At 40.0% G+C, this 25,547-nt stretch overlaps 2 protein-coding genes across 4 annotated transcripts; one reads left to right on the top strand and one right to left on the bottom strand.

Moving 5' to 3' along the window:
- Positions 1–700: 700 nt before the first annotated feature.
- Positions 701–18,210, bottom strand: LOC121168129 (interferon-inducible double-stranded RNA-dependent protein kinase activator A). 2 transcript variants are annotated; one of them, XM_040997927.1, is made up of 8 exons: positions 18,076–18,210; positions 17,328–17,497; positions 15,452–15,533; positions 13,321–13,399; positions 11,830–11,947; positions 10,526–10,620; positions 4,462–4,636; positions 701–1,309 (listed from the first exon to the last, which is right to left on the bottom strand). In XM_040997927.1, the coding sequence occupies exons 1-8, from the start codon at positions 18,138–18,140 to the stop codon at positions 1,152–1,154; spliced, it is 942 nt and encodes a 313-aa protein (XP_040853861.1). In that variant the 5' UTR covers positions 18,141–18,210; the 3' UTR covers positions 701–1,151. The 2 variants fall into 2 exon arrangements, with proteins under 2 accessions (XP_040853861.1, XP_040853862.1); XM_040997928.1 differs by lacking the exons at positions 15,452–15,533; positions 17,328–17,497; positions 18,076–18,210 and adding an exon at positions 14,259–14,341.
- Positions 18,211–19,955: 1,745 nt separating this feature from the next.
- LOC121168135 (pejvakin) lies at positions 19,956–25,547 on the top strand. Of its 2 annotated transcripts, XM_040997935.1 has the most exons (6): positions 19,956–20,198; positions 21,183–21,378; positions 22,358–22,499; positions 23,540–23,657; positions 25,020–25,118; positions 25,253–25,547. In XM_040997935.1, exons 1-6 carry the CDS (start codon positions 19,988–19,990, stop codon positions 25,543–25,545), a joined length of 1,059 nt encoding a protein of 352 aa, XP_040853869.1. In that variant the 5' UTR covers positions 19,956–19,987; the 3' UTR covers positions 25,546–25,547. The 2 variants fall into 2 exon arrangements, with proteins under 2 accessions (XP_040853869.1, XP_040853870.1); XM_040997936.1 differs by lacking the exon at positions 25,020–25,118.

Raw genomic sequence — 25,547 nt, 5'->3', positions numbered from 1 at the left:
TGTAAGGCGAGGATTTAGTCACTGAACCACTGCACCTGGCCCTAGTTTCATTAATTTCAATCATACCAATTAGGTATGATTTTTTCCATGTTGAAAAATATTTGGCACATATGCTTCTGAATTAATAACTCAAGAGGGTCAATATTTACCTTTATTACTCAGAACTGCTTCCAATTGGTGGCTTTCCCTGAGCAGAGCACAAAGCAAGCTGATTTCCATCTAATTTACAACGCTGGCCCCGACAGATGGAAGATTTGAGGTGCTATAGGACATCTGGAAACCTAAGCAGTAAGATTACAATTGGTGTGAACTTACTGGCTAATCTTTAAAGCATTCATCGTTGTATCTGGAACATTCTTGTAACTCAATGGAATGAACTGGAAATATTTTTTTCTAACTCTGTAAATGCTTTTTCAACTGTTAATTCATCTGCCAATGTTTATGGTAAAGGGAAATGTAACAATGCATATGTTTACAGCAAATAAGGATATGACTTGTCAATTATACATATGTAACTATGTCTTTCAGAAGTAAACCAGAGATAATAATTAATATTCACATTCAAATGCCACAAGAACGGATACAAAAAATGGAGCAACTAAGTCAGCCCCTTGTTAACAAAATGGATAGCACCCCATTATAACAACAGCTCTTATTTCATGGGTCGAATTACACAGCGGACTCATCATGCTCCTCACAATTTCACATCACATTTAATAAAGACTTTGATGTAGTCCCCTGACACTCCAATTCCATAGGTCTTCCTTCAAATTTCCCTTCTATGCAAAGAAGAGCTGAAGCACCAGTAAGAAAGACTGTTAACAATATTTTTATTTCATCATTATCATCCTCATCATGATTATCATCATCAAACATGCAGTGTCTTCGTTCTATGTGCATGGCACTGTAAAATGGGCACTACACTCTGCCTTATGGTACAAAGTTATAAATACAATATACCAATACAAAGTTGAAGCCAGTAAAAAGACCGTAATAACAACTACCAGGATATAATTAAATCTGGAGTGTTGATGGAACCATGAAGAGATTTAGAAACAGCACAGAAACTCAAACATTACAATACATGTTTTACTTGGGAAGGGGTGAGGAACTTATTAAGTGCTACGGAAGGATTTCCCAAGTTGGCCCGTTCACTTTCGCTCCGCTATGATTTTTAAGTACTGCAAAGCATTGTGAGCTGCATCACTTTGTGCACTACCACAGGAGATGCCTGAGCCGTGGCAGACTGTGATGGGGCTGGTAGACAGTTCAGCCAGACATTGATAGTGTCCGTTGGCACTCAGTTCTTCTGTAATGATACATTCAAACAGGATGATTAACACCAATTATGTATAAACAACACAATATTACTATCTTGAAGCGTTCATGTACACTACTCATCATCTTTGCCATGCTCAAACAACAAAACACCTGCTAAGCTGAAGCAGGAATTCTCAACACTGCACTTGCAAATCATCTAAGGGGGCCTTAAAGAAATAGAGGTACCCAGGTCTCCCTGCAGACCATGTAATCCCAGATATAGGGTTGCGGGTGCCTGATTCCTACACTGAAAAAAGCTCTCAAGGCAGTTCTAATGTAGTCAAACATGTTTGCAAAATACTGAACTACAGCAATGTTCCTTTGCCAGAGAACTGGAAAGGTCTTTTCCACTAGGAAAATTTTCCATTTTCAGTATGCATTTGTTCAAGGCAAGACTTCCTTCCCTTAGACCTTCATGTCTGTGCAAGGTCTAGTTTTCAAGCATAAATTACAGTGTTTTAAAAACAACATAAACTCAGGAAACACATGATCTTATCATCTGCTGAGTCACTCTAATTGAAGATGGGCTGAAATGAGTCAAAAGTAGAAACTGGTGGGACAGGATGTGATTGAGTAAATGTTGCTATGTTAGCTAGCTGATTTAATGCAAATATCCTTATACAATGGCTTACTGAATGAATGAAGAGTCTAGATTAGATCCTGTAGTGTTTTTTTTTAAGTAAAGTAAAATTCATGTACATATAAGTAGCTATTTAAAAATGAATGATTGAGGAGCATGTGTTTAGCCTAGTGCTTGGAATACCTGCTGAGATGGTCACCTCTTATACCTGACCAAGCTTCTTTCTAACGCACACCCTGGGAGGCAGCAGGTGATGGCTGAAGTAGCTGACTCCCTACAACCCATAAGGGAAATTCAGACTGCTTCTGGCTCTGACCTTTAGCCTCAAATCAGCCCCAAACAATTCAGCAATATTTAGTATAAGCACAATGTAGCACAATTACCACCTCTATCTACTCCCCAAATATTTTCATCCATCCAAGTAGAAACTCCATAACCATTAGGCAGTTACTACCTATATCCCATCCCTCCAGCCCCTAGCAACTAACTGTTTTCTGTCTCTAAGGATTAATCTAATACATGATGTTTTATGTTTGGCTTCTTTCACTTGGGGATAATGTTTTTTCTTGCGAGGGGTCATCACACCATAGCACATATTAAAACTTCATTCATTTTTGTGACTGAATTATAAGAACATTCTAACTGCATTGTAAGAACATTCTACAATTTGTTTACTTAATTGTTGATGCACATCTGGGCTGTTTCCACCTACTGTCTCTTCTGAATAGTGCTGCTATAAACATGCATCTAGATATGTATTTGAATACCAGTTTTCTATGCTTGGGGTATTTGTCTAGGGGTAGAATTGCAAGGTCATATTGGAACCAAAAAAATTTTCCATGGTAGCAAAGCCATTTTACATTCTTGCTTGTGGTTTCTGAGGTTTCCCTTTGTCTACATCTGCTGCCCACATTTGCTGTCTCCCATTTGCTGATTCTAGCTATCCCAGAGGGTACGAAGTGGTGGTCCCCCACTGTGATTTTGATTTGTATCTCCCTAGTGACTAATGATGTTGAACATCTTTTCACATGCTTGTTGGTCATCCATATGTGTATCTTCATGAGAATATCTAGGTTCTTTTAAAGGAAATTAAAACTATTTTATTTGAAAGATGGACAGAGTCAGAAACAGGGATGTCTTACCCGTTTCACTCCACAAATGCCAGGCCAAGACCAGGAGTTAGGAACCCACCCTTGGTCTCCCATGTGGAGGGACAGGAATCCAACTACCTGAACCTTCACCCACCTCATGCCATGGTGCACATGAGCAGGAAGCTGGACCTGGGAGTGCAGCCAGGACTTGAATCAAGGCACTCCATTAAGGGACACAGATGTTACCAGTAGTATTTTAGCCACTGTGTCAAATGCGTACCCCCTAGGGTCTTTTTGCAGCCAACTGCACAGAAACTAGCCAGAAATTAACAGACTGTGGTTTTCAGAATGTTGTTATATATTTACAAGAACTATTTAGTTCTTATAATTGGTAGAAAATGTTACAAAAGTATCACTGATTCATAACCTAAAACTCCATCTCAAGTTACCTTCTTTTCCTAAATTCTCTTTTATTGTCCTATATATACCTCTCATTTCTGTTCCACACTGAACAAACTATAGACAACAACAAATATTTGTTGAAGGAATAGCCTCTCATGAGCCACCTGTTCTATTTGCACTAAATTCCCTAATTCTGCTTCACTCTCTGATGATTGAGACATTACAATTGATTCATCATTGAATGCCAAAGCAGCAGAGAATACCAGAAGTTTGTTTAGCCTTTAAATACATCACTCTTCCAATCCTACTAGCTCTGATAAGCTAGGTCCCCATATCTCACCAAGGTTGAAATAGGGAAATCAAATCCTTCACACATCACACTGATTATATTAAATAATATAGTTAAAGTAAATATAGATACCAAGCACACACTTTTACACATAAATGCAGGCAGACACATGCGCGCGCACACACACACACACACAAACACACAAACTAGCTTTATAAACTGAATGAAAGGAAGATCCACAATGACTTCTTTCCCATTGTCTACATTTACCTAAATGACTAATGGTTAAGGTGACGAGTGTCTTTTCCTTTGCTAAGCTGCGCGTTAGGCTAGTGTAGTATTAGGTCTATGTTCTGGACCTCTTCCCTTGCTCTGGCTCTTCTGCTAAACAGCTAGGTTACCTTGGGTAAGTTTCTCTTCCTCATTCTTTCTGTGCCTTGCTTTCTTCACTTTTAGATGAGGATTACTTTACAAAGTAAGTTAATACATATACTTTTTTGAAAACAGTGCTTGACACACAAATCTATAATCAGTAGTTGTTTTTGTTGCAGGTGTATAGATGATAACTAGTATTACTGTCCAAAAAGAAAACCATACCAAGTATATATACCAATATGGACAGGTTTCAAATAATTTTTGCACCTACAGATTTATCTTTTATCCCTACTTTTCCATAAATTTGAAGTACCCTAGTATAAATAATAACAGGATAAATTTTTGTTTCTCAAACATTTTTTAAACCAATAATTTCATAGAATAGGCCAAAGACAACTTCATACCTATATCCAAATATGTTATGGTAAAACCTTGTTCTTTGGCAATCTCACTGAGCAGCTGGATATAATCTGTATTCGGAAGACTAAGGAGGCTTCTCTTCAGTAAGTTGATCTTTTCTCCTGGAGAATTCCTCAAGGAGTGCCAGGTACATCCTAAAGAATGCCCTACCATATTTGTCTGAAAAACAAAAATGAATATTTAGACTCTTACCCAAGATGCAATTCCAACACCAGCAGCAGTATAATTAGAAGTACTTAAAAAACATTCACATGTAATATCTATAGATAGCATTTTGTTAACTTTCCATCCAATTTAAACCAGACAACAAGTGCACACATTTAGCAAATACCATGTTTTAAGGAAGAAGCACTTGCAGTAACATACTGTAAGGGCTTATAGTTTTAAGTAGTTTAAGGTTTCTCAAATGTTTCTGATGATCACATTAATAGATAATCTGAAAACAACACACATAAATCTGTAAATGAATTAAACTGTTTAATGAACAACTAACAAGGTAAGATGAGAGAAACAATTTTTGTACCTATGACTTTTTGTGTTAAATATCGATCACTATGACTGCTGTAAAATAAAAACATACAACTGAGTAAAATCAAAGAAAACTGAAGAAATGTGCAAGCTGATTAGACAATGTAATTCAAATGAATGGAAGAGTATCAAAAATATATCATGTTTATATCCCAGAACCCAAATGAGTCTGTGGTTTTTCCTCCTCTTTTTTTAAAGTCCCTATATCTTTCCCTTTTCATCTGTTCTTAAAATTCTTATATTTCCTTTTTAGATTCTGGTTTTCAAAATGCTTTCATAAGCCATTAATAAAAATAACTACCACCTGAGGTAAATAGGCTAACTCCTGTCTTACTTTAATGAGTATGACAGAGGTGAAGGGATTTTCTAAATAAAGGTCATGAGGATGTCCATGTAAAGATTTTTTGTTAAATTTACTAAATCAACATCGACCTTATAACCTTGGAAAAATCTATTTTTAAATAATTGTAGTTCCTTCACATGGCTCAAAAATATACAATAAGTATGTAACTAAGAGTAAAATCTCCCTTTCTCCTGCTCCTTTCCAGAATTCTCTTGTACTTCGAGGTACCTGCTGTTAAGCTTTTCTTCGGTGTAAACGTTTTATGCACGTGCAAGCACACACACACACACACCTTTTCAAACAAAATGACAGTTTACACTTACATCCAGCCCCCTTTCCTTGTATCAGTGCTCATGCACAGCACTATACTTGTGTTATTAGTCTCCAACTATGAGTTTTGGTTGCTTCTGGCTTCTTTCTTTGACTAACAATGCTTCAATAAATACTTGTGGCTCTATAGACTATTTCTCTGTAGAATATCAAGGTGAACTGCTGAGCTTATAAACAAGTATAGTTTTGATAAACATAAACTGATTCCTGAACCAGTTTGTACTCCCACCAATTGTCTTGGAGGGTGATAATGTTCTTCAGATTCCCCAATGGCAGATGCCATCAAATTTCTATTTTTGCCAATGTATCAAGGAAAAAAAAAGAATCGATTTTTCCTTTTACTTTTCCCTTTATATTCACTTATACTTTCTTTTAAAGAGATACTTTACTTGAAAGGCCATGTTACAGGAAGACAGGGAGACCTAGGTTGATCTGTCATCTGCTGCTTCACTTGTAAATGGCTGCAGCAGCCAGACATGGCCAGGCAGACATCAGGGGTCAGGGAACTCCATCTGGATCTTCCATGTGGATGGCAAGGGCCCCAAGACTTGAGTCACCTCTGCTACTTTCCCAGGCATATTAGCCGGTTCACTGGGTCTGAAGTGGAGCAGACTGGATTCAAACCAGCACTTCTATGTGGATGTTAACATTGCAGGTTGTGGCTTAATCCGGAGTCACAACACAGCCCTGGAGAGTTTTTATTTATTGATGTGGAAGATCTTTTCATAATATGGCACTGAAAACATTCTCTTTATAGTCATGGGTTGAAAAGAATTTCTTCTTTTTTTTGTTCTGAATTTTGTTTATAAATATTTGTCCTATGTAAGTTTTATATAGTCAAATTTGGAAGCCTTACTTTAAACTTCCATATTTTAGGTTAGGATTAAAAAGGCATTCCATGGGGGTCAGTACAGTGGCATACTGGGTAAAGCTGCCAAAAACAGTACAGGCATCCCATGTGGGTGCCGGTTCAGGTCCTGGCTGTTCCACTTCCAAATTCAGTTTCCTACTAGTGTCCCTGAGAAAGCAGTGGAAGATGGCTCAAGTCCTTGGGCTCCTACACCTATGTGGGACACCCAGAGGAAGCCCCTAGCGCCTGGCTTCAGATTCCAGCCATTGTGGCCATTTGAGGAGTGAACCAATTGATGGAAGATTTTCTCTAACTCCACCTCTCAAATAAATAAATACATCTCAAAAAAAGGCCTTCCTTATGCAGACCTAAATCCAGTGTTTTCTAATCCCTGCATAATTTTAATTTACATTCAATTTTTTTTATCCATCTGAAACTAATTTTGGTATAAGGCAACAACTTAAACACATGCTACACACACACACACACACAGAGCCACATACATCTCCCCGTCTTCCCATATTCTGTGAAGTGGCTACATTGTCTCCACATTTTTATTAAATGATCACTCACCCACTCACTGACCTAAGTTCCCTACACTATTTCCTATATGGGTAGCAGCCTCACTTGGAGCCTCTTTTCTTTCCTCTGTTCATTCCTGTCCAATTCATCTCTCTCTCTTTTTTTTTTAAAGATGTATTTATTTTTATTACAAAGTCAGATATACAGAGAGGAGGAGAGACAGAGAGGAAGATCTTCCATCCAATGATTCACTCCCCAAGTGAGCGCAATGGCCAGTGCTATGCTGATCTGGAGCCAGGAGCCAGAAGCCAGGAACCTCCTCCAGGTCTCCCATACTGGTGCAGGGTCCCAAAGCTTTGGGCCGTCCTCTGTGGCTTTCCCAGGCCACAAGCAGGGAGCTGGATGGAAAGTGGGGCCGCCAGGATTAAAACCAGTGCCCATATGGGATCCTGGGGCGTTTAAGGTGAGAACTTTAGCCGCTAGGCCACGCCACTGGGCCCCAAGTCATCTCTTTTAATCAGCAGTTTTATAGCATATTTTATTTTCTGGAATAAACAGAATAATAGGTTCCCCATTCCCCCATACTTTTCCTTTTTTAGTTTTCTTGGCAAATTTTCAGGGCTATTCTTCCAGATAAACTAGATATGGAATAAGTATATCAATTAGGGCGCAACATAAACTCTGGTGTATTTACATTTTTATATAAAAGAGGGCTCAAAAAGTTCATTAGAATACTCCATTATCTTTTAATTCTAACTTCCTATAAACTTGTTGAATACTTCTGGTATTTACAATATTGAATATGGAAGAATAAAGAGTTAGATTTACACTTACTCAATTTCTGTCCTAGCCCTGAGCAGTTTTAAAATTTTTCCTCACATGGTTCTTGCACATTTCTTTTAAAGTTTATTCTCAAACATGTCTTTTCTCCTACTGAAAGTGGATCTTCTATATTCCGGCTCTTGTTCTTTATACTCTTTTCAGCACAGATTTTCTGTTGTTATGTACAATGATCAAGCTTGGTAAGTTTTGCTAACTAAAGCAGGATATAGATACAAAAGCAGTAGCGCCCAGCCCTGCCTGCCTCTCACCATTAATTCCGTTTCCAGAAGCAGTAATTTTTAGCTTTCAATTTTTTAATTATCCTGGTTGTTACCTCCAAGCAAAATATCAAAACTACTGATTATGTATTTAGTTGTATCAGAGGTTACCTTGTTGAATTCTTTTGTTTTATTCCTAGTACTTTTCTCTGTGTGTTTTGAAATAAACAGGGCTATAATAAAAACATCTATAGTAAATAATCATGATCCCCTCCTCTTTATTTCCAACTTCTTATTGCTTTATCTGGCTTAATTTACTAGTTGGTTCTTCTAGAACAAGGTTAAATAAAACTGGCATTAGTGAGCATTTTTGCCTTATTTCTGATATTAACGTGAATGGATATAATACATCTAAAATGATTATGATTTTTTAAACTTTTATAAACAATGGTTTTTGAGTTTATTATATCTTTTTTGCCAAATATTGAACAGACTGTGTTTCTTCTTTGACTCCTTAATGTGTTAAAGTAGAGTAAAAATTTTACTACTCTTGAACTATCTTGTATTTGTAAAATACACCTTTCTTGTCTTGGACACAATTCTTTTAATGTTCCACTGAGTATTTCATACAGGTATTTCCCATAAGGGACACTGATCGATAACTGATTTGGATTTGCTATCACCAGGTTTGGGGTTTATATTATGTTGGTGTTAGAGAATAATTTCATCAGCTTTCCTTCCTATGTACTGCTTAGAGTTTAAGTAGCATGAGGAAGCATTTCCTCCTTTAGTAGACAGATTCCACATGTAACCTCCCTGTGCTTTGTGATTTTTGGTGTGATCTCTGATCCAAATTTAAAAAGTAATCCAATATCTTACATTTTTCCATCAAAATAGCAAAAACCCCATAGTTATGGTGCTCGTATGTATAGTTTCTAATTTTTTTTTATTTGTTATTAACATTGTATTATGTGATACAGTTTTATAAACACTGGGGATTTCCCCCACCCCCCCACACCCCTCCTCCCATAGTGGATTGCTCCACCTTGCTGCATAGCCGTGGAGCAGCACTCATTTTACAGTGAGCTCAGTGAGGGTGCTGCTACAGTTGTATCTTCCAATTTCTCACCTAATGTACTTCCTACAGATAATGCCCCTGAATACATATGAGAGTACTGCAAGAGGCTTGTGGGAAAATGGAATTCAAAAGTAAGTTTATCTGGGTGCAAGAAACCATTTTGGGATCCATAAACATAGTTTGCATTTCCTACTAACTTTCTGTAGTACTCTGGTAACTATCCTGATGATCAGAATCCCAACATCTCCATCACGTGCATAACCCAATCTCCTAACCTATCTAGTTGTATTCTCTACTTGCATGCACGAGGGACATTTCAAATGACATGCCCTCTGTTTGGCTCATGAGCTGTCCCCCTCAGGTCATCTTCTCTTCCCATCACTATGGGGATGTCCCATCTGCTCAGTGGCCAACTGAAAATACTTGTTTCTTCCCTGTTCCTTACTTCTGACACCCAACCCACTATCAAGACCTTCACTTTAGTTATCTAAAGGCTTAAATCAACCCATTTCTATTTCCTCTGTTGCAATCTTGGGGTAGGTCATCATTTCTCATCTGCTTTTTGTATCAGCACTCTGGAAGTCTGCCTGACCCTCCTTACATGCATATCAGATCCTGAATCCTTCATAATAAAATATTTTAATGGCTGTGTAATACACTCAGAATTCCATCTTTTAATGACTACGTACTAACCTCAGAACTTCCTAAACACAGAAGACTGCAAGATACAGTGCCCATTACTTCCTGCTTCACTGGGGGACTCTCCTTGAGTGCCGTGCTTTACACACAAACTTCGTGGGATTCCTACACTGCATATGATGCTTCCCTGAAGAGACTTAGCATCTGCTTCCTTCTCTCGGTCCATTCTTGCCCTTCAGTTTTCCACTTAGACCTTCCTTCTTCCTGCACACCTTCCTCAAATGCCCTGCCTTGGCTGGACATGTTTTATGCACCCCTTTCACCAGTCCGAGGGACCAGTCTAGCTTTCCTCGCTCTCATTCGCTGAGATGTACTTATGGGCACAGGTTGTTAATCCATTGTATCTCACAGCTTCACCCACAGTATCAGCTCACTAAGTGTCAGCTGAGTGGATAAATGCATGAACGAAGGGATGGCAATGGGCTGTGACGTTAAAGACACAAATATGATACTACTATCCTATCCTCTTGAGAGCTCATTTGTAATACTTCTTACCTGGTCAGCCCTGTGACCCTGGCTCACATTCAGGAAGCAGCTAAAATTGGGGCAGAGTACAACTGAACAATAATTTTTTTAATTCAATAAATTAAAAAAACATGGTTCCCTACAGCAAGATGCTTAATCACATTAACATTATAGCTGTCTGACAGTTACTCACTAAAGAAATGTGGTTCTCTGGAGAAATATTACTAAATTTGGCAAGAAATTTCTCAGCAGCATTTCTCTTGGCTTGCTTTTTTGATGCCCCCTTTCCTAAATAAAGAAAAAGAAATAGTAGATTTAGAAAAGACATTATTGTCCAAGGAGGGTGATCAAATGTAGAAAAAATACTGTGTCTCATCAGAGAATAACCACATGGTTTTTAAAGAATTTTTTTATTATTATTTTTTACTGACCTGACATCTTTGTTGTACTTCATACTGTTATGAATTCTACAGTTCTCAAGGTTTTTCTTTAACAATGAGATAAACTGTAATTTGGGTTTTTCTTTAATACTTATATCTTCCTATGGGTAGATTTAATGAACCATATTTCATTTAATTCTGACCACTTATTCAGATTTATAAATGATATTTATAAAATATATTTGAATTACAAGCCTGCTTTTCAATATCTATTTCCTGCTATGATCTGTAACAGACAATCTGGTGAGACTTCTTTCTTATTATGAATAAGAAGGGTACAGATCTAAAGATGCTCAAGTTGCAATATATCACAGGCCTCTACTCCCATACTTCTGGCTTTGATACTTACAAACTGTGGCCCAGGGAAGGTCAGTGATTTGCTTAATCAAGGACTGCACAAGGAGTGGAAGCCTGAGAGTCCTGCCTCTGACCTATGGTTTCGACACTGGGCTACAGCAACTTGCAAGGGCAAGCAGCTGTCACTTAACTGAAACTGGTATCTAGCTAAGATTCCATCTTAAGACACTTTGAAAATGATACAAACATGCCATAGAAATTCTCCACTAACATAGAAATTCTCACTAGTGCTTTTTTTAAAGTGACTGCTTGTTTTTTGTTTTTTTCAGTTTGTCCTCTACAACAAAAAAGTTGCTATATCTAAAAGATCATTTCTACTTTATTTTTATTTCACTGTAATTTTTTTGTCATTTGTCCTGTTATAAATCTCATCTCCAAATATAATCCTACTCTTGTCTTTCCATTTTCTAGAATTCATGTTATACTCCAAAAGACTTACTGTATCTTTTTCTCCAAGATGTATTTATAAGTTGCTGCTTAGTAAATAAAGATAAAAGCCCAGAGTCAATTATTTATTTGCTTTACATTAACTCTGATCTTTTAAACATCAAATTAAGAAGCATCAAGTGTTCCTATGCTAAATAGAGGTATATCAATTCCCCCTAAAGAAATACTTGAAAAGATAAATATAACACAAATGTCAACAGTTACTTATCATCTGAAAATCTTGCATATGTTTTTCATTGTAAGAAGTAAGTACCAGTTTCCATAAATGATTCCAGTCTGCAAATTGTGGTGTATTCTCTCTTATGGGCAGGTCCTCCCTCCTGGGAAAGGGTGTATTCAGGAAGTCTCCAACCATGATGAATTGCCAATTCCTATAAAATCAAGAGAAGAGCTTTAATTGTAATTTTAACTGTTCAATGACACAATCACATAACTTGCATTATTGATTTTGATCTCCATTTCTATATTTGAAAAAAATAACATGCTGCAATTGAAAAATTAAGATCCTACATTTTGCATAGATACAGCTGTATTTTTTTTTAATTTTATTTTTTACAAATAGATTCACTTACAGACTGAAAGGCAGAATTACAGAAAGGGAGAGATGAAGAGAGGCAGACACAGAGTGGGAGGGAGTCTTCCATCCACTGGTTCACTGTGCAGATGACTACAATGGCTGGAGCTAAGCCAGTCTGAAGCCAGGAGACAGGAGATTCATCCAGGTCTCCCACTTGGGTACAGGGGCCCAAGTACTTGGATCATCTTCCATTACTTTCCCAGGCCCAGAAACAGGGTGCTGAACTGAAAGTGGAGCATCAGGTCCTTTAACTGGCACCCACAAGGCAAGCTGGCACCACATGCAGAATCTTTACATGCTATGCCTCAGTGCCCACTCCATGTATTTTATATCACAATATCAAGACTGAAGCAGTTCTGTGCTATGAACAGCACTCTTTCCTTAAACCATAGTGAGCTAGTTAATAGAGGTCACCAGAAAAACAGGCTTCTATGCTCTTTGAAAACATCAGAGGAAACACCTCCACGTCTCAATGCCACCATTCCCAACACCTCTCCCCTCCTAGCCATAGTCTTCCAAACTTTCTAGCTGCTGCTTTCATCAACAGCAGATAATTTGTAGAGAGGGTAAACAAATTTGGACCAAGCTGCAGACAGAAGGTGAAAAACACTATAGAAAAACTCAACAGAGGAAAAAAAATAAAAAGTAAAGTACTGGCTGGATACTGGAGGGCAGGAGTGCTTCAACAGACTACAAGGATAATCTGCATTGTCTGCAGAAAAACAAAGCTGACTTTAATTTGGTGGGGGGGGGGGAGTATAAGATAGACAAATAAGAAAATTGCTTTCCTTTTCTGAATTACATAAACCATTTGGACTCTTAAGTCTTCCATCTTAGGAGAAGTAGAAAACCGTTTATCATAAGAATGACAAGAAATACTTTTAATGCATGAAATCCTCTCTACCCATCTGCACTGAGGTCCTACTAATATTAAATGAGAAGCCCACAAGCCACAGGATGAGGGCATTATATATGGAAGAAAATCCAAAACAAAAATCGGAAAATTAATTTCATGCTAGCTTTGAAATATCTATCTTAACTTGGAAAACAATATTTTGCCACCTTAGTTTAAATAGCAATTTGCCTTACACTGTGATACTATCAACTCATTAGCTTATCAATCTATTAGCAATTAAAATGCTAAGATAGCTAACCTGAATGACTTACCTGTAATGAGCCGATAGGATTGAGCTGGTTCTTTGGTTGCTTGGAAGGGTCAGGCATTAAAGGATCAGGAACTGCAAAGCTGAATGTTTTTAAAATGTTATAAAACAAAGCAAGCTTCCACAAATGTCTAAACAAACAAGTCTGTTCCACTTAACCTTCTAAGCCTTTGCTCTTGCCACTCCTTTTGCATGGAATGCCCTTCATTCCAACTTCTACAGGAATCTGATTTCTCCGACATATAAAATATCTCAAGTGCCACTTGCTCAGCCTATCCTTTTTCCCTAATGGACCATAATTTTTCCTTTCTTTGGGTCATAATTATAATATTTAATTTGGTTCTTGCTTAAGGACACTGTTTTATCACGAATTGTACACTCATACAAGTCTATGCAATTTTTCTATTCCCCGTTTCACTCCTCTGCTCAGAATGCAAACCCCTCTTCCCTACTTATGTAAGCTTCTCAATGTCCCGTAGTTAATAGCTGCTTAAAATCTGTATGTAAAGTGTACTGTGATTACAAGTACAAACAAAAGAAAACTAACAATTAGCTAGGGAATTTAGCCTGGCAATGTGATTAGTTCAGTTCATAATTGGTTTTGCATCCAGGTAACAAAGAGATTTATATGTATCTTGCATAAAACATGACCTGCATGGTCTGACTTCAGCACAGGGGTATTATTGTCAGGGGAAAAGAAAGCAATGTCTTTTAGGTAGTCTGAAATCACTAGTTACTTGGGAGACTAGTTCCTGATGTGGAATAAGCTGCATTCCAAGATTACTAACATTTAGCCAGCTGAAGAGTAACTCCTTCCATGACAAATGAGGTTTATTTAGCTAGGGCCATGTCCTCAAGTTTCTTTTCCCATTGCCAGGATTTCAAGCCTCTGTCAGAACTTCAAGCTTTACACAGGCTGATGAGAGAGGAGTATTCACTTACAATGCTGCATGCCGAAGCTACCCAAATAATTGTGATGGAGAAGTGAGAAAGTCTCTGTATAAAATCAGGCCACTGTTGGCCTGACAACAGCTTAGTAATTCCCATTTTATCTGTCAAGAAGCACAAATATATAGTAAAGTTTGTTAGCCTTTTTTATTTGCTGACAAAGTGAAGTGTCCCTATGCAGAAAGGACACTCTGTACTCTCATTGCTACCAACGTACTCAACACTTGGGGTAACCTTTTGACTGAACAGAAATAGCACGGCTATTACCAGCAGGTGGAGAACCCAACACCAGCCATCCTATTTAGTATGTCTTGAAAGCCGGCATATATCAAATAAAATGCATCACCCAAGAGAATCAAGCATCCCCTAGGGAGACTGAAGGGTTGTGTTGGGCAGGTGCTTATCTGAAATGCTGCCATGTTAGTGGTTAGTACTAAACTACCCAGAGGTTCGGAATGATTTACAAACTCAGAGGAATACTACATAAGAACCTAAGTGCATCCCTGATTCAAAGTCTGTCCCATTCAAGAAGTCCCCAGGGCTCTGTTGTCAGCTCTGAGCAGATCCTACCAGATGGTACTGAGAATACCTGAATGTAAGTGAGGGGAAGAATCTGAAGGCATGCTACACTCCACACTGTGCCCAGGGGAAACCAGAACATGTCATGATACCCAAGGTGCTTCAGAGTCAATACTCTTACCCAAAGCACTTAAAAGTGGTAACATGTTTAATTTGGAAAGACACATCAAGAATTAATATCCAATTGCCATTCTCTTATATCTGGTATACATTCTGTCACAAAAGAAAATGTGTGTCTCCTCTCTTTCCCCATTGGAATTCCGGAAAGAGTATTTTTAGCTGAACTTTTCCCACCTTATGCCTTCTTTTCTTCAGAGCAGAAGTAATGAAATCCTAACACCTAACATAGAATATTGATATCTGTGAGAGAACATACTAATGTCATACTTCTTCAGGAAAAAGAGGCCAGGCCTAGTTCGTGAGAATCTTATTGAATATTTATTTTCTAATTTAATTGGATAAAGTTATCTTAGCCAATGACCAGTTTCCCCAGGGAAACAGAATTTTGGAGCTCAGACACTAACTTCCTTTGTGAGCATCTTCAATTTTTTTATCTTACCTCTGCCATGGTATTTTGGAGCTGCATAATACAAAGAAATTTAGCTCACCAAATACTTGCATTGGCTTTCAAAATGTTTATGGCGGCTTCTGCAGCTCTATGCTTCGCCAGCTTCTTACTTGTACCTTCACCTGAAGTAAGGTGGAAAGAAAGAAAGAAACAAACAAAAACAACCACAAAAAACCTCTTTACTTCTTGTAAAAACATGTGGCTTACATAGACACCATAAAAGAAAAGTCACTACATACATAAATATACACACATACACTACACACACAGGCAATTATATATATATATATATATTCTACATAGTTATATATGGTAATAAGATATTTACCATATGAAATAAATTTTGGGTATTAAAAACCAAAAAAAGTTCTGTGAATTTAATTTCTGCATCCCTGTATAAAACCCTGGTCATTTCTATATTACATGTTTACCACACAAAATCGCAATTAATTATACAATGTCATAACTTTCAAGAAGTGCAATTTAGTAATCTACTCTTCCCTATTCCTGGAGGGGAAATTCTGGCAACAAGGTAATATTAAAATGCACACTATTTAATTTTGACATCTTGTCTCCTATTCCAGGTGAAGCGGTCATGACCACATGCTGGGAACACACAGAGCTCTGTGACAGAAGGTGACAGCTTCCATCATGTGTCTTCCATATAGTCTGTATCTCTTATTTTGGTAGAAAAGAGTTTCCTCATGATAGAACTAGAATCTAAATTTCACTAAGAAATCATACTTGGTTTGGTAAACTCCATCTTTTTTCCTTTTGACTTCAAACCATCATGGAATGAGTTTCAAATGTGACCCTCAAGTGTCAGAGGGTCATTCAGACATTAACACAGGCGTTAGGGACATGGAGGAGACCCTGCCCTCAAGAACTGCCAGACTAGTGTGGGATTTGTTGCTACACAGCTGAAATGTGGAGGTTTATGTGTTAAAACAAGCTGAAGTGTCTACTGCAGGAAAGCACACAAAAGCAGTTAAAAAAGAAACGGGTTGGTCAGTGTGTGCTTTCCAAATTTGAATGTGCACAGGAACTGCGTAGGAACCTCATTAACACGGAATCTGACCCCTTGCAACTGGGGGGGCCTGAGGTCCAAGAAATGCTCAGGTTAACTTCACCTTAAGAAGCAAGGTTCTAAATCATGCCAGAAAACCTCTATCCAGAGGGTGACAGGGCAACCCTGGATGGAGGGGACAAATGTGACCGCTTAGAATGCTCTGGTGGTTGTGTGGGAAAGGACCGGGGCAGAAGAGGACAGAGCCTCCACAAGGCTGTTGGTCCCTGTAATCCCAGGAGGAGCGGGGAGCAAAGGGAGGAGCAGCAGATTCCACAGCTGGCCCAGGAGCAGAGGGAGGGGAAGGGGTCAGGACCAGCTGAGATTTACAAACACCTCTCCAAAGATGGTTACTCAGGGGGAGCCACTGCAGGGGAAAGAGGGAACACTGCACGGTGCCTTTTGATCTTCCCTATGTGGAATCAGGGGCAGCACAGTGGATGACAAGCTGCTGGAGAGCGGAGCTCCGCCAATTCTGGAGTCCTGCTCCCTGGCATCTCTCTATAATCAAAGTAAGAAACATGACAGTACCCATGGATCCAACTGGGCCTTCAGGAACCTACTCTGCTTCTTCCTAATCCTTGTAAGAACCACAGGAGGATTCCAGGTGGATGCCAGGGGGAACTGTTTACTTTCTGGGCTGTCTTGTTAGGGGTCAGGGAACAGTGCGCCAAGAGAATCAGACCAACAGGGAAAGTTGGAATGGCCCAGGACTCAAGGTGTCAGTTTCAGTGTCTGCTCCTCACAGCTGTTTCTGGCAGAAGCCGCATCTTTCCAAGACGAAAAGCAACAGCCAGTGTGGACCGCTAACCCGCCTGGTCATCCATCGCAGTGAACTGTGCATACAGACCTGTGCAGGTGATGTCACCAACGGTTACTCTGAAGGTGAAAGTGGGCACGCGTATTTGCACATCGGATCGTTCGCATTCGTACACTGGGATGTTCTTGGTCTTCATGCCATATTCGTGCAACACCTGAATGGGCGTTTTCCCAGGCTTAGCTGTTATCATCTTTCCCAAACTGCAAAAAAATCAGACAGTCAGAGGTAGGTGTGCCTCGCTGGTCAAAGGGGGGAGGGTGGCACCGACGAGGCCGGGACGCACCTGTACTGCAGCCCGCTGAGTCAGTCACTGCCAAGGTCTGTGACAGATCTGGGGACAGGCAGGCTGGCAGGAGGGATGCCCAGGCAGGAGGGCGGGAGGGCAGAAGGGATGCCCAGAGAGCGGGGCAGGCAGGAGGGATGGCCAGGCAGGAGGGAGGGCGGGCGGGCAGGATGCCCAGGCAGCGGGCGATATGCCCAGGCAGCGGGGCGGGATGCCCAGGCGGGCGGGCGGGCAGGATGCCCAGGCAGCGGGGCGGGCCCGGCGCCGCATTCTCTCAGGACCAAGCCCCGCGCGCCGCGGCCACCCCAAGAGGGGCGGGTCCCGCCGCCGGCGCCGCAGGGGGACGGGCCCACGAAGGGGCTTCTCCCTGCAGGCCGCGAGAGGCCCCGCTCCGCGGCTCGAGCCGGGGACGCCTCCCCCGGGGGTCGGGCTGCAGTGGCTTCGCTCCCCCGCCGCAGGCCCAAGGGCCTGGCTGGCTTCCCGGGCACTGCTGACCTGAATGTTCCGCTGTCCTCGCGCTCCAGCGGCGGCGCCTCGGCGCGATGCCTGCTTTGGGACATGGCGAGCAGGGAAGGCAGAGCGGTACGGCGCGGAGAGGCGTCCTCGCTGCCCGGGTGGGCTGGCTCCGAGACGAGCGCTGCAGCCGCAGCCGCCGCCACCGCCTCTCCCGACTGTCCGGCTCGCGTCCCTCGTGCGAAGGGGGCGGGGCCTCTGGCGGCCACGCCCCCGGCTCGCCAGTCGCCTCAGCGCTTCCCGGCGCCAAAGGGCCGCTTCCCGGGACTCTCGGGAAGACTCGGGGAGCAGGCCCGCCTCCTCTTCCGGCTGCTGCCAGCTCCCCTTCCCGCCGGCGGCAGCGCGGCCTACGGCTCCCGGGGGTACCGGCGCCGAACCCCTCAGCGCAGGGAAGGCTTGTTCGGGCTGGGGTTACGGTCTGAAGGGATGGGCCGGTTGAAGGAAGATTTGACAGTTCCAATGTAGAAAAGCCAGGCCCTGGAGGGAGTAAGGGACCTTCGGTACTTCTGCCCCGGAGGCTGCGAGCCGGGCCCTTCCGCCGCCGGGCGCGCCCCCTTTGTCTGCGGGCTGGTGGACGGAGGCCTGTCCGAGGACCCGAGGCCCACCCAGAGCTGTTTGTCCTCCCCGGAGTGGACGAGAGTAATGGCGTTTGCGTGGGGCAGCCAGCTGGCTTGGCCGACAGTGACTGTACGGGTCTCTCAAGGGATTTGTTCGCAGCCTGCGTGCAGGCCTGCTTGTGCCTACTTTGTAGATAAGGGTGTTTAGCTGGGCATTGTTTGGTCTGAGGGAGATTAGGAAAAGTAAGTGATAATGCAATTTTTAAAAATTGCAAACACATAAGTCCTTGGATACTCGAAAAAAAAGATGGAAAGAATTCCAGGATTTAATAAAACTCTTATTTAGAAGGCTAAGCCTATAAGGTGTTTTTTTGTTTGTTTTTTGTATCATGCACCCCCTCCCGTATGTCCATTGATGACTGTCCAACAGTCATATTTTAATAGTGTAAGGTTCACAGAGCTATTGTCTGCATAACATCACTGTCCATTCAACCTTTCAACACAACCATTTGCTTCTGCAATTTATTGGTGTCCACAAAAACAAAAGCTCCCTAAAAGCAACCCACAACCCTACATGGCTTTCTTGAAAAGCTGCATAACTGAGATATTGATGATAAAATGGAACACAGCAGGACTCCCTCCTGTTCAGGCATTTTAGTCCCTGTGCCTGGCTTCAGTTTAAGTCGTCGTGTATGTATGTGATCATTGTTTCTTATTTATTCGTGCTTATTGAGGCTTTAATTTAGTGTTGTATGAAGATGCACATTGAATTGTTTCCTTAAAGTCTGACAATTTATTAACACTTGGGTTGTTCAACATGCAGAGAAGGAATGAAATGAAATACCCAGTGACCTGTTTAACCCTAAGGACGGCAGGCCACACTTCTCTGTTGCCGAGCTCCACGTGGTAGACTTAGGAAGGAATTTCCTTTGGACAAGGTCCACTATGGTTTGAATCCAGGACTAATGTTCGTGCCTGCGTTGCAATTGACATTGCTACTGGCAAGTCACTATCAACCGTGTTTCTCACCAAGGACGTTGGTGGTCTTTTTAACTTACTGTGTTTTTCCATGTGTATGTTAATGCTGTAGACAGCCAGAGCAAATTAGACCTTTTTTTCAGTGTATCGCTTTACACTGTTGATCTATAATTCATTACCTGAGCACATAAGGGGAGGCAGTGTGGTGAATTGTGTACTGGTAAACTACTTGGTGAAACCATGCTTTATCCTTTCCAAGTGTTTAAGATCAAGCCAGATTTAGTTCTGTGGCCTGATACTCTCCTTTGAAAATGGGTTTGTTATCCAGGGTCTGCAGTTGATGATGTTTTGACTTTAATATGTTTGCGGCTGCCACCAAGAGCTTCGTCAAGCAAGTTGGAGATGGAGGGAGATTAGTGCCGGTTCCCAGCCTCAGTGAAGCCGACAAGTACCAACCTTTAAGTCTGGTGGTGAAAAAGAAGAGATGTTTTCTGCTCCCTAGGTATAAATTTACTTCAACACCATTTACGCTGAAAGATATTCTCCTAGGGGACAGAGAAATTTCAGCGGGTAAGTGTAAGCGTTTGAGAGTGGTGACTCATTTAGCTGTATCATTAATAACTTACACATAGGTCACTTATCCTAGCTGCATTAGTAACGCTTGCACGTTGTCATTGATCAAAGAAACTTATTATGATCATCTCGATAAGATGAACAATCCTTAATGTTTATGTGGTATTATCGCATCTCTTATTGGTCAAATGGTTTTCAGGTGTGACAATGTGAAGTTAACTAAGTCAACATAGAGTAGGACATAATTATTTCTTCTAAAAATGAGATACTTTGTGGTCAAATGAAATAAAAAGTTTGCTTTTATTTGTCAATGACCACTTTGTCATTATAATTGGTAAACATGTATAGTAAAGCTAGATTATAAAATTCTGACAACTTATTGCTTAGAATGCTTGTTTTTCTTTCAACTGCACAGTGGACCTTGATTTTAAGGAGTTATGTTGACTGATCAAAAAATTCAGGTTCATTTTAAGTATTCTATTTGTTTCTTTTTGCTGTAAAATTGATTAAATGGCTGGTTTTGAGATTTATTTTACTTCTTTGAAAGGCAGAGTTAGAGAGGAAGAGACAGAGAAGAGAGGTCTTCCACCCACTGTTTCACTCCCCAAATGGCTGCAACATGCTTAGGGAGGCCAGGCTGAAGCCAGCATTTAAAATTGTCCTCCTGGTCTTCCAGAGGATACATATGAGCTATTCTTCCTGCTTTCCCAGACACATTAACAGGGAGCCGTCTCAGAAGTGAGTAGCCTGGACATGAATCCACACCTACACGGGATATCAGTGCTGCAGTTGGTGGCAGTCCACTAAGCCACAGCTAGTCCCAAACTGCAACTGTTAATCCAGATTTGAAATATTGTCTTTGTCATTAGCATGTGGATAATTGAGTCTTCAATTATAAATGAACATGTTGGCTGTTTATATAGGTATTCTACATAAGATGGATTTGAGACATTTAAAAATACTATATTCCTTCTTGTAAAGGTATTTCATCTTACCAATTATTGAATTATGAAGATGAGTCAGATCTTTCCCTGTACGGAAGGCGAGGTAACCACATGGTGAATGACGTTGGGATTAATGTTGCTGGGTCAGATTCCATTGCTGTGAAAGCTTCTTTTGGTGTAGTAACCAAGCATGAAGTAGAGGTATCAACATTACTCAAGGAAATTACTACACGGTCAGTATAATAATCCCCAGACACATCAGTGCTTATTAAATGTTTAAATATGTAATTATGAAGACTGCTTTAAATGCTTGGGTTGTCTCAGTGTTGGAGCCTGTTTGGAAAATAAACTATCTTGAAAAAAGTTCGGGTTTTGTTTTACTAGTATAATTTATTTGTTTGACTTGTTTGAAATGCTACAAATTAGCAATATATCCAAATTTTGGAAAATAATGGATATCCACAGTCATTTGAGTTAAACAAAATTTTGAACTTTTCCACGTAATCCTTTTGGCTCTGCACTCATTTGCTAAAATATCATATTGATATAAAGCAGGAATACTAAGATCTGCTCTGACAGACTTTCAACAGGCAGACAAAAGCGTTTTCTATGCTGTTCTGAATAGGATTTGGCTCACAAACTCATGGGGATTGTTAAATCCCAAAGTGATCAAAGGTATTAGCACTAAGAGGCCAAAGATTTAATGCAGTCCTCACTTCTGGGAGGTAGACCTAATGCGAAGGCCTTAGGTGCCTGGAGGCAAACCCTGGAATGTTCTGAGAGGGTTGAGCTGTGCCACTTAGTACCTCCTGGCTTGCCACGTGATTGTTCCTTTACACATACTCTCACTACTATTGCCATCCTCCGACCTCCCTATTAACTGAACCAGGGAGTCTCACCAAGTCTTGCAGTATGAACCTCCCAAACTGTGAGGCATGCAAACTTATTTTCTTCATAAAAGGCTTCTCTCAGGTATTTTGGCTATAGTGACAAATAGCTACTGTAATTTATAATCATGTTCTAAGGAAACAGAAAGCAATGTAAGATTATTAAAGTCCCTTTGGGAGTATTTTCTGATTTGGGTCAGACCTCTGTTGATTTGTTTTAGTTAACTTGGCCCGTGAGTAAATCACATAGCGGCAAAAAATAAGACTAGATTTAAAGTAATTCGATGTTAAGCAGTCTTTTGGTAATATATCTTCTTTATTTTAGAAAAATTAACTTTGACCACAGTTTGATCCGTCAGTCAAGGAGCAACAGAAAGGCGGTGTTGTGTGTGGTTATGGAAAGCATTCGAACGACAAGACAGTGCTCTCTCTCTGTACATGCTGGGATTCGAGGCGAAGCGATGAGGGTGAGCCCCGTTCGGCCAGCTCTACCTACCAGCTAGAAAGTTGCCGTGGGAAATTTTTCAGAGTGTTCAGATTCTCATGAAACTTGTGCATGTTATCAGATGTTGAGATGAAAGAGTTGCAGTTGCAAAGGATTTTGCTGTTAGGGCTTTATTTCAGAATATTAAGAAAAATCCAAGAAGACTGGATTCTAAGCGTATGTAATATAGTGCAAACAAAACGCTAATCCTTGTGAAATAATGTGCACACATTATTTTTGTTTGAAAAGCAAAACTGAAATACTTAAGTTGAATTCTTTGACTTAATTTTAGGTGATAAAGAACTACTTTGAATTTTTAAAAATCAAACTGCTTCTTCTGCAGGAAAATAGAATTTCTAAGTTAATATTATCAATGGCAAACATGCTTTATTCAATGTTAAATATCTGTTTAATTTTCTTATCAGCCATGATTTAATTTATCGTTCAGCGGCGTCCAATGATGGTATGATTGGATTAAAACCAATTAGGGAGCGCAATCATCTCACTTCTTTGCAAGTAAAAATTATTTTTGGTGCCTATATTCAGCTGCCCACAAAACTGATTAACATTGGATCTTTGTGAAGCTCAAGTGAAATATTTATTTGATTAGGAAAATAGGTTGATGTTTGCTTTGGAAAGCTGCTGAAAATTCTGAGAGTTTTGGAATAGTGAACACTTCAGGATAAACATGCCAACTCTGGCATTTAAATAAAGTTGCTTTCTGAAATTTGCAGTTGAATAGTTGAATGAAAAAGCTTCCATTTCAGAGTGCATTGTTGCTAGGATAGTGCTTGCCAGGGGTTCAAGAACTAAAGCAAGTGAAAATGTGAAGAAGTATTTTGTAATGTAAATCATGAGTCTACAGTGGACTTCTTGGAGCTCTAAACAGTTTCATCAAAGAGAGGTGTCTGGTTGTTGGTTGCTAATATTTTGGCTGGGTATGTAGATATTTTGTTAATCCAAAAAGTTATTCTTCCATATTATTGTCCATAATGATGTTATCTTATTTACTATGTAATGTAGTTTCACTTTATGGATGAACAGAATCCCAAGGGAAGGGAAAAGGCTATTGTTTTTCCAGCACACACAACGATAGCTTTCAGTGTTTCTGAACTCTTCGTTTACCTGGATGGTGCCTTTGGTGAGTGAATGATATTCCTGAAAAACAAATATAGTTTTAAAGATAATTTAATGGTAAACTCTTTCTCTCTCTTCTTATATGTGTGTCTAATAGTTATAAAAATGATGTGCTCAGCATTGTCAATCTTATGTTGCATGAAGTAGCTGGGAAAGTCCCTCTCTTCCCTTCTTGCCCAGTATTTCTTATCTACTCCTTGGGGAAGGTATATAGTCCCCACCAACCACTGAGAATTGTGGATGAGAGCCAGCATACAATCCACTGAAAAAGCCTTTCTTGAATTTCATGGGGAGATAATCAGTGACCTGCTAATTAGTAGTCTTTGAGGACTAGTAGATAAAATCAAGCCTAAAGTGTCAGGGCACCTAAATTAGAGAAAAGAATACTTTTCTTGCTTCACTTTTGCTTGTCATAAACTCAGCATACCTGCATGATTTCCCAAAAATGAGGACAGGTGCTTTCTCTAAAATCCTCATCTAATGTATCTTAATTCTGGTCACTTTAATTTTCTACATGTCAAAGGTCTTTGGTCAGCTGTCAGAAGGCTGGGCAAGGGATTCCCAACTGTGATCATTTATCAACATATTTTGTCATGTTTTTGTTTCTGCAATTTTGTGAGAGAGAAAAAATAGGGAGTCTAGAAATAAAACTATTAGGCAAGTAAATTCTGTATGGAAAATTGAAGGTAGAGGTATTTATAGTCACATTGACTTAGGAATGTAAACTCTTATGACTGATACATTTTTCAAAACGGAAAGTGTACATACACTTTAGCTCTACAATTCTTCAAATGTACTCACACTCATGTGAAATGATGTGAGTACAAGGATACTCAATTCATAATAACAAAATGCTGGAAATATTCTTAAGGAAACTTGCTAAATAAGGGTATATCATGCAATAGAGTATAAAGTCATTGAGAATGAGATAGCTCTATGGAATGATTTTTTACATATTTGTATAATAGGTAGCTATTTTGGTCTAAAAAACTATATACATACATAGATCCCACATTTTTCTTTATGTTTATAAAATGCACGGAATGTTTCTAGATGTCTAGAGGAGATGCTTAACAAGGCCTCCAGGTGTATTGGAAGAGTGTGACTGAGTTGCTTCTGGTCTTTTGGCTAAGATCAAATGCAGACTGTGCCTGGGTGATGGGGTGAACACTTATCACTATATACTTTTTTGTAGTTTGAATTTTATACCATGTATATGTTACTTTGTCAAAACATATGTAAAAATTAGCTTTAAAAAATTGCCATCATGACATATGCTAAAATTCACCACCACCATAGAAGACCTAATGAGAAGAATTTTTCATGTTATAATCTAGTTTTCTTCTTCTTTTTTTTTTTTTCGTAGACCTTTGTGTCACTTCAGTGTCAAAAGGAGGATTTGAGCGGGAAGAAACAGCTACGTTTGCAGTGCTGTACAGACTTAGAAACATACTGTTTGAAAGAAGTATGTGTAGGAGTATTTAGATGTCTTTTTTTTTCTTCTTGGCCTGGCCCATGAGGGCTTTCTGTTCCCCTGTTTATAAGTACAGTTTGGGTAATATACATTTTGACTTCTAACATGTGATTTTGTCTTTTTAGATAGAAGAGTGATGGACGCCATCTCTCGTTCACAGCTTTATTTGGATGACCTTTTTTCCGACTACTATGACAAACCTCTCAGCATGACTGATATTTCACTCAAGGAAGGAACTCATATCCGAGTTAACTTGCTTAATCACAACATTCCTAAGGGGCCTTGCATACTCTGCGGAATGGGGAACTTAAAAAGGGAGACGGTTTATGGGTGCTTTCAGTGTTCTGTGGATGGGCAGAAGTATGTGAGACTTCATGCAGTTCCTTGTTTTGATATTTGGCACAAAAGAATGAAATAAAA

Source organism: Ochotona curzoniae, unplaced genomic scaffold (assembly GCF_017591425.1).
Source record: "Ochotona curzoniae isolate NIBS_2020 unplaced genomic scaffold, NIBS_Ocur_1.0 patch60, whole genome shotgun sequence".
NCBI lineage: Eukaryota > Metazoa > Chordata > Mammalia > Lagomorpha > Ochotonidae > Ochotona > Ochotona curzoniae.
Note: the sequence above shows the minus strand (reverse complement) of the source record. Positions and strands in the feature narration are given on the sequence as shown.